General features: G+C 40.6%; 2 protein-coding genes across 4 annotated transcripts in view; both read left to right on the top strand.

Moving 5' to 3' along the window:
* The first annotated feature begins 210 nt into the window (after nucleotides 1-210).
* On the top strand, nucleotides 211-4,088 carry cnep1r1 (CTD nuclear envelope phosphatase 1 regulatory subunit 1). Of its 2 annotated transcripts, none has more exons than XM_061701933.1 (6): nucleotides 211-299; nucleotides 593-664; nucleotides 737-810; nucleotides 2,510-2,619; nucleotides 3,628-3,682; nucleotides 3,764-4,084. In XM_061701933.1, the coding sequence occupies exons 1-6, from the start codon at nucleotides 275-277 to the stop codon at nucleotides 3,803-3,805; spliced, it is 378 nt and encodes a 125-aa protein (XP_061557917.1). In that variant the 5' UTR covers nucleotides 211-274; the 3' UTR covers nucleotides 3,806-4,084. The 2 variants fall into 2 exon arrangements, with proteins under 2 accessions (XP_061557917.1, XP_061557908.1); XM_061701924.1 differs by lacking the exon at nucleotides 211-299 and adding an exon at nucleotides 306-508 and having other exon boundaries at nucleotides 3,764-4,088.
* Nucleotides 4,089-4,989: 901 nt separating this feature from the next.
* heatr3 (HEAT repeat containing 3) overlaps nucleotides 4,990-10,835 on the top strand; it is a 37,188-nt gene continuing 31,342 nt past the window's right edge. The window contains exons 1-4 of one of the 2 annotated variants that reach the window (XM_061669231.1): nucleotides 5,197-5,269; nucleotides 6,958-7,006; nucleotides 7,176-7,348; nucleotides 9,124-9,211. In XM_061669231.1, coding sequence (XP_061525215.1) covers nucleotides 7,296-7,348; nucleotides 9,124-9,211 — 141 coding nt within the window. In that variant the 5' untranslated portion in view covers nucleotides 5,197-5,269; nucleotides 6,958-7,006; nucleotides 7,176-7,295. Of the gene's footprint in view, nucleotides 5,270-6,957; nucleotides 7,007-7,175; nucleotides 7,349-9,123; nucleotides 9,212-10,835 lie in introns of both variants that reach the window. The other variant, XM_061669223.1, reaches the window with a different exon arrangement.

Here is a 10,835-nt window from a genome sequence, read left to right as displayed (position 1 = left end):
TTTTTGGTGCATTAGGTTGACTCTATACCAGCACTGTCAAAAAGCGGCATCTAGTCTCAAGGCCAGGTACTGCATCATGCCTGGTAATAGGTCCAGAGCGACAAGAAGGCGGTGCTTCATCTCACTCAATCCGCCTATCGGGTGAGAGTTGATCAAACAACTGCTGCTGATAGGCCCTTTCCGTCTGTCTTTCATGCAAAGTAGCCGAACGGGACAGCCCACAACCAGCATGCCTGCTGCTTGGGGAACCACCACGTGACCTCGAGTCGCAGACATGAATTCACTGGAGCAGGCCGAAGGTAACATGCCGGAAAAGCGATTTTCTTTAACAGTCAACGCCTTTAAACAGTGACCTATTCGGTTGCCAGTTAAACATGTCGATATTTGACGAAGGCATTAGAATGAACGCCACACTAAAATAACCCGAGCCGTTTCCCTACGTCGTTAGCATGTAGCATTGTGGCTGAGCTCGCCCAGATGTGCACACAATCTACTCAGTACACATACGGTATATATGACACGTGTGTACATATAATGTAACATTTAAGGTCTTATTAATCTCAATTTTACTACTGTATCATTACTCCATCAGACCTGAAAGCCTTTGAGAGAAGACTGACAGAATATGTCTCCTGTTTACAACCTGCAACAGGCAGGTGGAGAAGTAAGTCATGCAAAACATAGACACCGCTTTATTATTTGTGGTAATAATGTCTTTATTATTGTTTCTTCTCAGTGATTTTAATCGTGGTCTCAGTCTGCACAGCCACCGGGGCTTGGAACTGGTTGATAGACCCCGATACACAAAAGGTATGCGTTAGGGTGTTCTTTGAAAGTGGACATAGAGTATTATGGAAAATGTACTTTGTTTGCCTTGTGTACAAATACTTGTTTTTTGCCAGACTGTGACACAACAGTGCAGTTAATTTATAATAATACGTGACTTGGCATCTAGGCCGAGTGATGGTCTCCCATTTTCAAGCAACAACAGTGAAGCAAAATAAACACATCCACTTCACTAATTGATTAGTGTAATTTGGTAGCTTGGTTGACGAAGTGCTGCCCCCACCAGTGAAAATAAAATCTAATCTTCCATTGTCCTGATTACAGGCTTATCACTGATACTGTGCGCTAATAGTAGTCCCTCGCCTCATCACAAGCCCCAGTCGTCATGCTAACAAAAGCCAAATCCTAAAATAGAGGGTGAAAACTGTGCTGTAATCCTTGATCCTTGGGGTATTTTGGTAAAAACATGTCTCAAACATGTTGTTAAAGGGGAAGTTTTATGGAAAATCAGATTTTTAATATCTTGTATACAAATGGTTGGGGTGATTTCCCACAAATGACATAACCAAGTAAATAAAACCAATTAGTGAATTATGACGTAACAGTGCGTCTAATTTACATAGTACTGCCCCACACCGAGTTTCTTCGCCCACAACTTTGCAGCTAGGCTGGGTGAAGATCTGCCAGCAAGCAATGTTTGGACGACAGAGAAATATTATCATCCATCCATCCATCCATTTTCTGAGCTGCTTCTCCTCACTAGGGTCGCGGGCGTGCTGGAGCCTATCCCAGCTGTCATCGGGCAGGAGGCGGGGTACAGCCTGAACTGGTTGCTAGACAATCGCAGGGCACATAGAAACAAACAACCATTCGCACTCACAGTCATGCATACGGGCAATTTAGAGTCTCCAATTAATGCATGTTTTTGGGATGTGGGAGGAAACCGGAGTGCCCGGAGAAAACCCACGCAGGCACGGGGAGAACATGCAAACTCCACACAGGCGGGGACGGGGATTGAACCCCGCACCTCAGAACTGTGAGGCTGACGCTCTAACCAGTCGGCCGCCGAAATATTATCATCAAAGTCAAAAGCTAAGCAGGCAGAGGGAGGTTTGTGTTTGGTGATGTGTCTGCTACACTTGCAGAACAGTGTAGTAAGTGTAATTTGGTGACTTGGTAATAAAGTGCTGCCTGGACCAACCTTTTTAGTTTTCTTTACATTGTGGACTAATTGTAGCAGCTTGGCTCATCACCAGCCCTGGTTGTCATGGTAACAAATGCTGTACTCGGCATTGACTGCCCTCTCAAAACAGGCTAAGTTTTGTGAATCTTAAAAAATGTCCTGTAATTTTTAATCGTTTGGGCGGTTTGACAAAGCATACAGTACATGCGCAAAGTATTTGGAGTGCTTAACATTTTCACATTTTGTGTGGAAAATGTTAAGCCTTATTCCAAAATGGATTAAATAATTTTTTTCCTAAAAAATCTACAGTCAACATCCCGTAATGACAACTTGAAAAACGTTTTTTTTTTTTCGATTTTTGCAAATGCATTAATAAAAAATATTTTTTTTACAATTGCAGTCCATGCTGTCCTTGTGTAAACGTTGAAACAGGGGAACAACTGTAAATGGCAGAAAAAGTCATTTTCTTTAGCTCAACATGTTAGCAGAGTGAGAACTGTGACTGTAACACATTGTGCCTTTGCTCCTCTCCTTCTGTAGGTATCTTTCTTTTCGTCACTGTGGAATCATCCCTTCTTCACCATCAGCTGCGTCACGCTCATTGCGCTCTTCTTTGCCGGGATACACAAGCGCGTTGTGGCACCGTCGATGTATCCTTTTTCTCTTTTTATGTACACAGTGGCAATGTCCAAAGTCAAACTTGAGGTTAATACTCATTTAGAAGAGGTTTTTCCCATAAGAAATAATGTCAAGTGAATTAATCTGTTTAGGGTCACACTTTCACGTGTCACCATTGCAAATGTTTTAAATAAATACTAATTAAAACAAATAATCAACTAAAATTATAAAAGGCAAGCTAAAAAGCAGGGGATTGTGTATAGGTAAGGTATTAATTTTAGGCCTTCATTTGTCCAGATTTTCATCTTTAGTTTTTTTTTTTGTCACTCCCAAAATAAATACTTCATTTAAAAAGATAATTTTACAAAAAATATGTATTATGCATAAACTAATTGTTTATTTCAATGAAATATTCAACGAAATATGATATTTTAGAATACATTTTAAAAATAATCAAATTAATACAAATTGAGGGGAAAATACATTAAACAAAGGTAAAAGAAATAAGATTTTTTTTGTGCAGCTACATTTAATCGTAATTACCACTAACCAATTATTTTTAAGTTAGAAACAGGAGTGTGTTCAAAAACATTTTAGCAGCTCGCTGAATGTTAATAATATCAGACATCATTACTTGTTTGCATTTGGCCGGTTCTTGTTTCATACTGCTTTTACTTAATTTTTATTCCTCATTCACGTAGTTTTTTGAAACATAATTTTTTATGTAAATCCTGTAAAGTGATCTCCAGGGACATGAAAGGTACCTCAAATAAAATGTATTATTATTTATTTATTTACTGTCCAGGCAATATTTTAAGTCACATTTAATACATATTAATTATATATTATTCATACAGTATAATAAACCTAACTTTAAACTAACCATTTGAAGATGCTTGACTAACATTTTTCTGTTTTAACGTTGATATTGAAATAATTGTATTGCTCATACGACTGTACTGAGTAGCCTGACACTCACCTTCCATTTCATTTCCTATTCTATGGTTATCATATTCTTCCTTGACCCTTTTCCCCCTCAGTATAGCTGCAAGGTGTCGGACAGTTTTAGCGGAATACAACATGTCCTGTGACGACGTGAGTCAATACAGATCAGTTTGCATACGTTTTCAAATCATTTCATGTGTCTAAATGTGTTAACTTTTTGTGTCTACACAGACGGGGAAGCTTATACTTAAACCGCGGCCAAATATCCAGTAGGTGTACGGTTGTGGGTGGTCAGAAAACATCAAGGGGACATTATTGTCATCGTGAAGAAGACATTTTGTCAAGGAGAGAGCAAAAGAGAGAGAGAGAGAGATGGACATTTTGTAACTGTGCTCATGTTGAAGCTGCTCAATTCCTCTTAACAGTAATTGTATGTGTTTATGGTAATTATATATTTTATCTAAATGTTTATATTTTTTAAAACTAGCTACCTAATAAATGTAAGCGTTATGAAAATGTCTTGTTTATTTTTTTATTTATGATGCTCATTAGTCTCGAAAACAAAAGAAAGGACGGACAAGAAAAGGAAGATAGGAAGGAAGAGAGGAGGGAGGAATGATGAAAGAAAAGGAAAGAAGGATGGATTAATGAATTATATAAACAGACTATAAAAGGTATTAAATGGATAGTATGAAGAGGAGGATGGAAAGAGGATGGAAACAAGGATGTATAAAAGGATGGGAGGAGGAAAGGAAAGGAAGGAAGGAAAAAAGAGAGGAAGGATGATTGATCAAAGGAAGGGTAGAAGGATGTATAAAAGAAACAAGGAAGGTATGTAAGGAAGGAAACAAGGGATTAAAGGAAGGAAAGAAGGAAGGGTAGGAGTTTGGATGGGGAAAGGAAACAAGGATGGAAGGAACGGGGGGGGTGGGAAGGGGCTCACTGCCACTGCCACTTTTGGGGTCTCCACTAGGTCGACACACACAAACCTACAACTACCGGGGACTTGAAACCCTAATTCGGAACCTTAACGGTAACCTTTTTTAAAACCATAATCCTGGCTTGAAGCCATGATTTGAAACTATTCAGTAACTACAAACCCAGACTTGAAACCCTATTTTGAATTTACGAGATTAAATGGTTTCATAAAAAAAGCAACAACATCATATTTCTTTTTTTTTTTTTTTTTAATGTATATTGACAACATATGCTTTGGCGTTGACAAAACAGTAAGCCCCATGAAAATCGATTGAGGAATAAGCAAGTTACGATTTCATTTCAGTGTCCATGCCTTGAATGGGAACGTCGACCTCACCAACATGGCAGCTATAGAGGCACGTCGGTTAGCCGTGCTGCTTTATTGTATGGCGTATCTACTCATTCATATCTATGATTACTGATTACTAGCGCGACGACAATTTCGACAGGTTTCTTTGCTTTACGGCCCGGCAGCAACACTTGCCCTTTACGGCAGCTGTTTCCACATGGCCATTTACTAGGCCATCGTGTGTTTTGGGGTTTCTTTGCCGAAACTTCTGACTAATTAAGCACGAATTTCCCACATTTGCACTTTAAGACACTTTTAAAATGGGCAAAAGTAAGACGACAAAGTTTAAACGTCCTCAGTTCAACGCTGTCGGACTACCTGTGAACGCCGTGAAGGAAGCGGCCGCCGAGGAGGAGGAACGCGGGGACGACGACGACGACGACTGCTCGGTGGCGGAACTGCTTGAGAAAGTAGGAGAGCGTAGCAAGTGATTTAATTTTGGCGTTAAAATGACTTTTATACGTAAATTACTTAATGACAAGACTTCCCTGTCGTGTGACACTAGTAAATGTGCCGTATGACAAGCAAATATGGAGAATTGCCAACAAATGTATTTAGTCAAAGGCGTCTTGGTGATATTAAATAACGATTTGTAGTTGTCAGTCAGTTTACATAAGAACAATATGATTAAAGTCCAACATTAGTTATCTGAGGCAGAGGTTGTACTATTACGATTGTTCACACACATTCGTATGCATATATAACATTACGCCTTCTCAACTGAATACCCTCGCTTCTCCACCGTGACCTGTCCCCAAACCCTTGCCCTCACTGGTCCACTCAGTTTCGTGCGGCTTAACTGTTTTAATTAAGACCTGTCAAATGACGGCATCTCATCGGTGACCAAAACAATCATACTTGCAGACAGCCTGTAATTTATCTGCACTGTTTAGCAGTGGTGGGAAGTAATTGGAACTTAACTGTAATTAACTGAAGTCAAATTGTCAGGTATCCGTACTTAACTTCGGTGTTTCTCAGGGCATTGAACAGTCCAGTTGCAATTGAATCAGTGCCCTGAGAATGAAATTATGTGGATGACTGAGAATATTCACAGCTGTATTTGGGTATTTATTTTTCTGATTACTTATTTACTTTTACTCTCTACATTTGAACACAGATATCTGTACTTTGTACGCCTTAGGCCCGCAGCAGCAGACACATAAAGACAATCGGCCTGTTTTAGTGCCGGTTCTGTCCCTTCCCGACCAAACACATCAAACGCCAGACAATCAACGCATATAAGATTGTTGATTGATAGTTCTGATGTATGTTAAGAATTGATTTGTCCCGATTTTAGGGTCCCAAACAGGCTGGCCGACAATCTTAAATAATGAACATGTTCAATATTTACGACCAAAACTCTTCGTGTGTGGGAGTGCCGACTTCTCCTGAGTCATGACTCCGAGAATTGTGATGTGACACATGTAGTCAATCAAAGAAGCACCCAAGACTGACAAACACGGAAACGTAACGTAACAAACACGTCTCACCCGATATGTTTTTTTGTAGAAAAGTGGGTTCCCCAGACGGCAAGAAGTCGTTTTTTTTTTAGAACATCGCCATTTTACACGGCTCTTGGCTTCGGCAACCTTCGGGAACACTCGGGGAAACATCTGTGTTGAGATTCTTGGAGCACACCACACACGACGACCAAAACTGTTAAATGGCCGATTTTTTTTTTTTTTTTAACTTTATGTATGGGGTCCGTAGAAGATAAAAAAAAATGTTTTAAGAGTGGAAAAATCTTTACGTGTGTATGATGCCTTACGTTGTGAAAATAGGCTCATTACTCTTTTCAACATCCGCGGAGGACGATACGATGTAAGAAAGACAAAAACCTTGAGATCTGAATTTATCTTACAGTACAGAAAAAAACTACATGGAGAAACCTCAACCTGGGAGAAATACAATGAAACAACAGATAGACGGTATAGAAAAGTTACTAAAGTTAATTCAGTTAAAATACTTGTAATGTTATTGTGGCCACAATATAGTTTTGACATGCACACAAAATGCTAATATGTTTCCACAAAATAGGTGTAATTTGGGCACAAAATACTAATTTGTGGGTTTCTTATCATTCCCATCCACAACTAAGCAAATGGTGGGCACCTTTGCTAGAGACTGCAATTCCTGGTGACCCTAAGGCAAGTGTCTTATTCTGTTTTCATAAATAGCTTGCAATGCTCTGCTAAGGCGTTACAAATTCTTGTTCTATGTGCCCACCTTTTAACTTTGAGCACCTGCCCTTCCAAAGGTCTCTGCACGCCCTTGCAGGATAAAAACTCTCATGATAATAAGTGCCTCCATTCCTAGTTGGAGAGTCCCAGTGCGGATGTAAGGGAGTGTGCGTGTGCCAGTATCTCTCGGGTGGTCCAGCAGAGTCAGAGTATCCCGGGCTTCCTGCAAAGGGATGCAGTGAGGCGGCTGGGCCCCATGCTGCTGGACAGCAGCCTGGCCGTCAGGGAGACCGCAGCCGGAGCCCTCAGGTAAGGAAAACTCTCCGAATAGGTCCCTTAATTGTGACATTTCCTAACGGAAATTGAAATTTAGGGAGTTCTGTTCCTATCGCGGTGACATACTACCCAAATTTATAAGTAGAAACCTACCATTAACTGACAGTAACTCAATAGTTTTCTAATTGCATTAAATATTTCTATGAGAAGCACATCGAGGCCATAAATATAAAACAGTCAAATGAAAAACAGTAAGTGCAGCTGAAACTAGTGAGTGAGCCTTCTGGTACCATCTAAGCATTGATTCTTACGCCGCTGTGCAAATTAGTAATTTTTGTTCACAGTTTAAAACATGTCCCAGGTGTCTTAATAATATGCCTGTGAAATGCTCTCACCAAAATACCCCAAGGATCAAGGATTATAGCGCTGCCATTACTCACCCAATTTCTTGTTGAAATTAGCAAATCTTTTTAGGGGCTGGTCCTGTCTCATGGGAGTTAGCGACTATGCCCCACCCCAAAACTACTAGGCCAATGGTGAATCCGGCTTTCATTACTATAAAAAATTGAACAGGGCAACAAGTGGCTTCTACTTGGAGGACCAGAGGCGAAAGTCTGAAATTAAACTTCATAAAGACAATAAAGCATTTTTACTTGTGGAGGGAGTGCTATATTCAGTACTCTGTGTGTATGTGGCACACTGAAAAACCACCAGACACGAATACCCCCACCACCACCTGTTTACAATTTAGAAATTATGTGCCAATTATCTCAAGATAACACTATTAGCTAACCGTAATCTGTGCAGCCCCCAAAACACAATGCAGTTCCGCTTACCTTACAGCTTTATCATGATGGTGCATCTGTATGACGGTGTTTCACACAGTGCAGCAAAACACACAACAAATTTTGAATTGTATGACTTTGTTGAAGTCCCTGTAAATAAAAAATAAATGTCTTGCAAATTTGACACACTACAAAGAAGTGTTGTTAAGATCCCTGCCGAATTTGAATGATTAAAAAAAATTGTCAAGCGTCTACAGTGCGGCTTTTAAATCGTGAAAAATGGAGCTGTTCTCTCCACTCTCAGATGATGGGGAAGTGTCCATGGGACTTCCCACAGTGACATTTGAGGCACACTGCCAAAAAAATCAGGGAAACTGATATTGTCCAAAGCAGTTTAACGCTATATCTTAACAATTGAGTACTACATAGTTCCCATGCTTTTCACGTTTTCAGCAAGTATCTTCAGTTGTATAATGTATTAAGAAACATATTTCAGAACTCACTTGGAGTCCTTAAGGTTGTGATATTCTACTGTCTTGAATGTATTTCTCTGGTTAAACATGCAGAGGGCGCCATACAACAACAAATGCAGCTGTTGCCTTCCAATGACTTATTTAATACAGAGGTCTACTAAAAACGTACTTTACATTAATGTGGTCTTGAAGTCACTTCCTGCCATATAGTTACTTCGTGCTTCCACCAGTAATAAACATTTCATAGACAAACATGAACTATTACTTAAAACAAAGTCGCACAAATCAAATCGCCATCAAATGTGATGTCACAGGATTTCAGTCCACCATGCACGATTTGCTTTTTATTTGGCTTTTTTGTGGCACTTATTCCAAAAGGAGCAACGTCAAGAAATATGTATTTATTTTACCTTTTAAAGTGGTTAACATTGCCTGTAGTGTTTATAAAGACTTTATGATGGCCACAGCTTGATTCTAGAGTGGATTGTGTTTCCACGGTTCCCAGTGGTAAAGATTGCAAACAAAGGTGTGTTTCTGTTTCCGCCGACAGGAATCTCAGTGCGTGTGGTGGTCAGGAGGTGTGCGAGGACATGGTGAAGCGCGATGTCATGACTCCTCTGACGGCCCTGCTTAGAGAGGTGAGTTATTTTCTCTGCCGACAGCATCACTTCTTTTACCTCTCACTGAGCAGCTGTCACGGCGTCGGGCTGACGGCAGCAAACTGTGTCATCAGCTTTTTTTTTTGCTGGGCTTTGAGTTTCAACTTGATTTCACCCATGGCTGTTTGAATTGTTGTCCATGTTGCTTTTAAATTGTCCATCCATTCATTCATCCAAACAGCCTATAGTCATAGGCTGTTTCGTACTCCTTGAATGCTGGCAGCCAGATCCATTCCACACAGCCACCATCCACACACAGATGTCATTGTGAATATTACTCCGCGGCGGACTAATATGCATCCTGCCATATAGTTACTTAAGGTTAAGGTTCCGCCTGTGCGCGTGGGACCTGCTTTGGATAAGTCAGAGGAGTTGACGAGACCAGAAAAAAACGCTTTCGCTGCTTCTGTTGTTAAGAAGTAACGGTACTTTTACTCTGTGATAATTATCTAAATGTCGCTCGCTACTTTTATTTATCAATTATTGGTTATTTATCAGGCGGCATGGTGGACGACTGGTGAGAGCGTCAGCCTCACAGTTCTGAGGACCGGGTTCAATCCCCGGCCCCGCCTGTGTGGAGTTTGCATGTTCTCCCCGTGCCTGCGTGGATTTTCTCCAGGCACGCCGGCTTCCTCCCACATCCCAAAATATGCATTAATTGGAGACTCTAAATTGCCCGTAGGTGTGACTGTGAGTGTGAATGGTTGTTTGTTTGTATGTGCCCTGCGATTGGCTGGCAACCAGTTCAGGGTGTACCCCGCCTCCTGCCCGATGATAGCTGGGATAGGCTCCAGCATGCACGTGACCCCAGTGAGGAGAAGCGGCTCAGAAAATGGATGGATGGGTTATTTATCAACTATTTCGTGCGTGAGACTACGACTTACGCATGTGGTGCTGTTTGCACCAATCCAAACACGAACAAAAACAACAACTTTCTTGTATTGTAGTATTTGTCTGGCACAGTCTGACCAAACGTGCATATTTCAGCTCACAGAACTAGAAAACACCGTGCAGTAACTTGCAGGTGTTTTTTTTGTAGTTTTGATTGTGCGTACACACACACACACACACACACACACAGACAGCAACATCAGAATTTGCACGTTCATATTTTAGTTTGAATTTAAAACATTTTTTTTTATTGATGTTCATGCTGTGGTTAAAAAAAAGCAGAAGTTACTATTTACTCAGTACTTCAGTAAAAAGTACACAGTGAAATAATTACTTAAGTATTTTTTTGGAGGACTACTTTTACTTGAGTCACATTATTGTCAAGTAACAGTACTCTTACTTGAGTACAATATTTGGCTACTCTACCCACCTCTGGAGCGGACATCCTCTAATGCTACTCTAAGCAACATTTTTTTTGGCTCATCAGATCAGCCCGTATCGTATTTGTTGCACTGGTCTTTTGTACTTTCGCGTTGAGGGGCTGGGGGTCGTGGCCCTGGTTGTGGTCCCAACGGAACCGCGAAGCACACGTAACATCGGCGACGAGTTGATCCGCTAGTACATTTTGTATTAATTAGGAAACGCACCGAGTATTATCTAATTAGTTTATGGATGTTAATGTTAAATGTATTAAGCGACGGAGCGATGTTAA

This window comes from Phycodurus eques, chromosome 2 (genome assembly GCF_024500275.1).
Source record: "Phycodurus eques isolate BA_2022a chromosome 2, UOR_Pequ_1.1, whole genome shotgun sequence".
In the NCBI taxonomy this organism is placed as follows: Eukaryota; Metazoa; Chordata; class Actinopteri; order Syngnathiformes; family Syngnathidae; genus Phycodurus; species Phycodurus eques.
This window is presented reverse-complemented; position numbering and strand designations above follow the sequence as displayed.

What these genes read in the sequence shown, in the direction of transcription:
- cnep1r1 (XM_061701924.1), top strand. Translation starts at nt 478, where the DNA reads ATGTGCACACAATCTACTCAGTACACATACG. An exon ending in ATCTACTCAGTACACATACG is followed by an intron (nt 509 to 592) that starts GTATATATGACA and finishes TTACTCCATCAG; the next exon opens with ACCTGAAAGCCTTTGAGAGA. An exon ending in ACAACATGTCCTGTGACGAC is followed by an intron (nt 3,683 to 3,763) that starts GTGAGTCAATAC and finishes GTGTCTACACAG; the next exon opens with ACGGGGAAGCTTATACTTAA.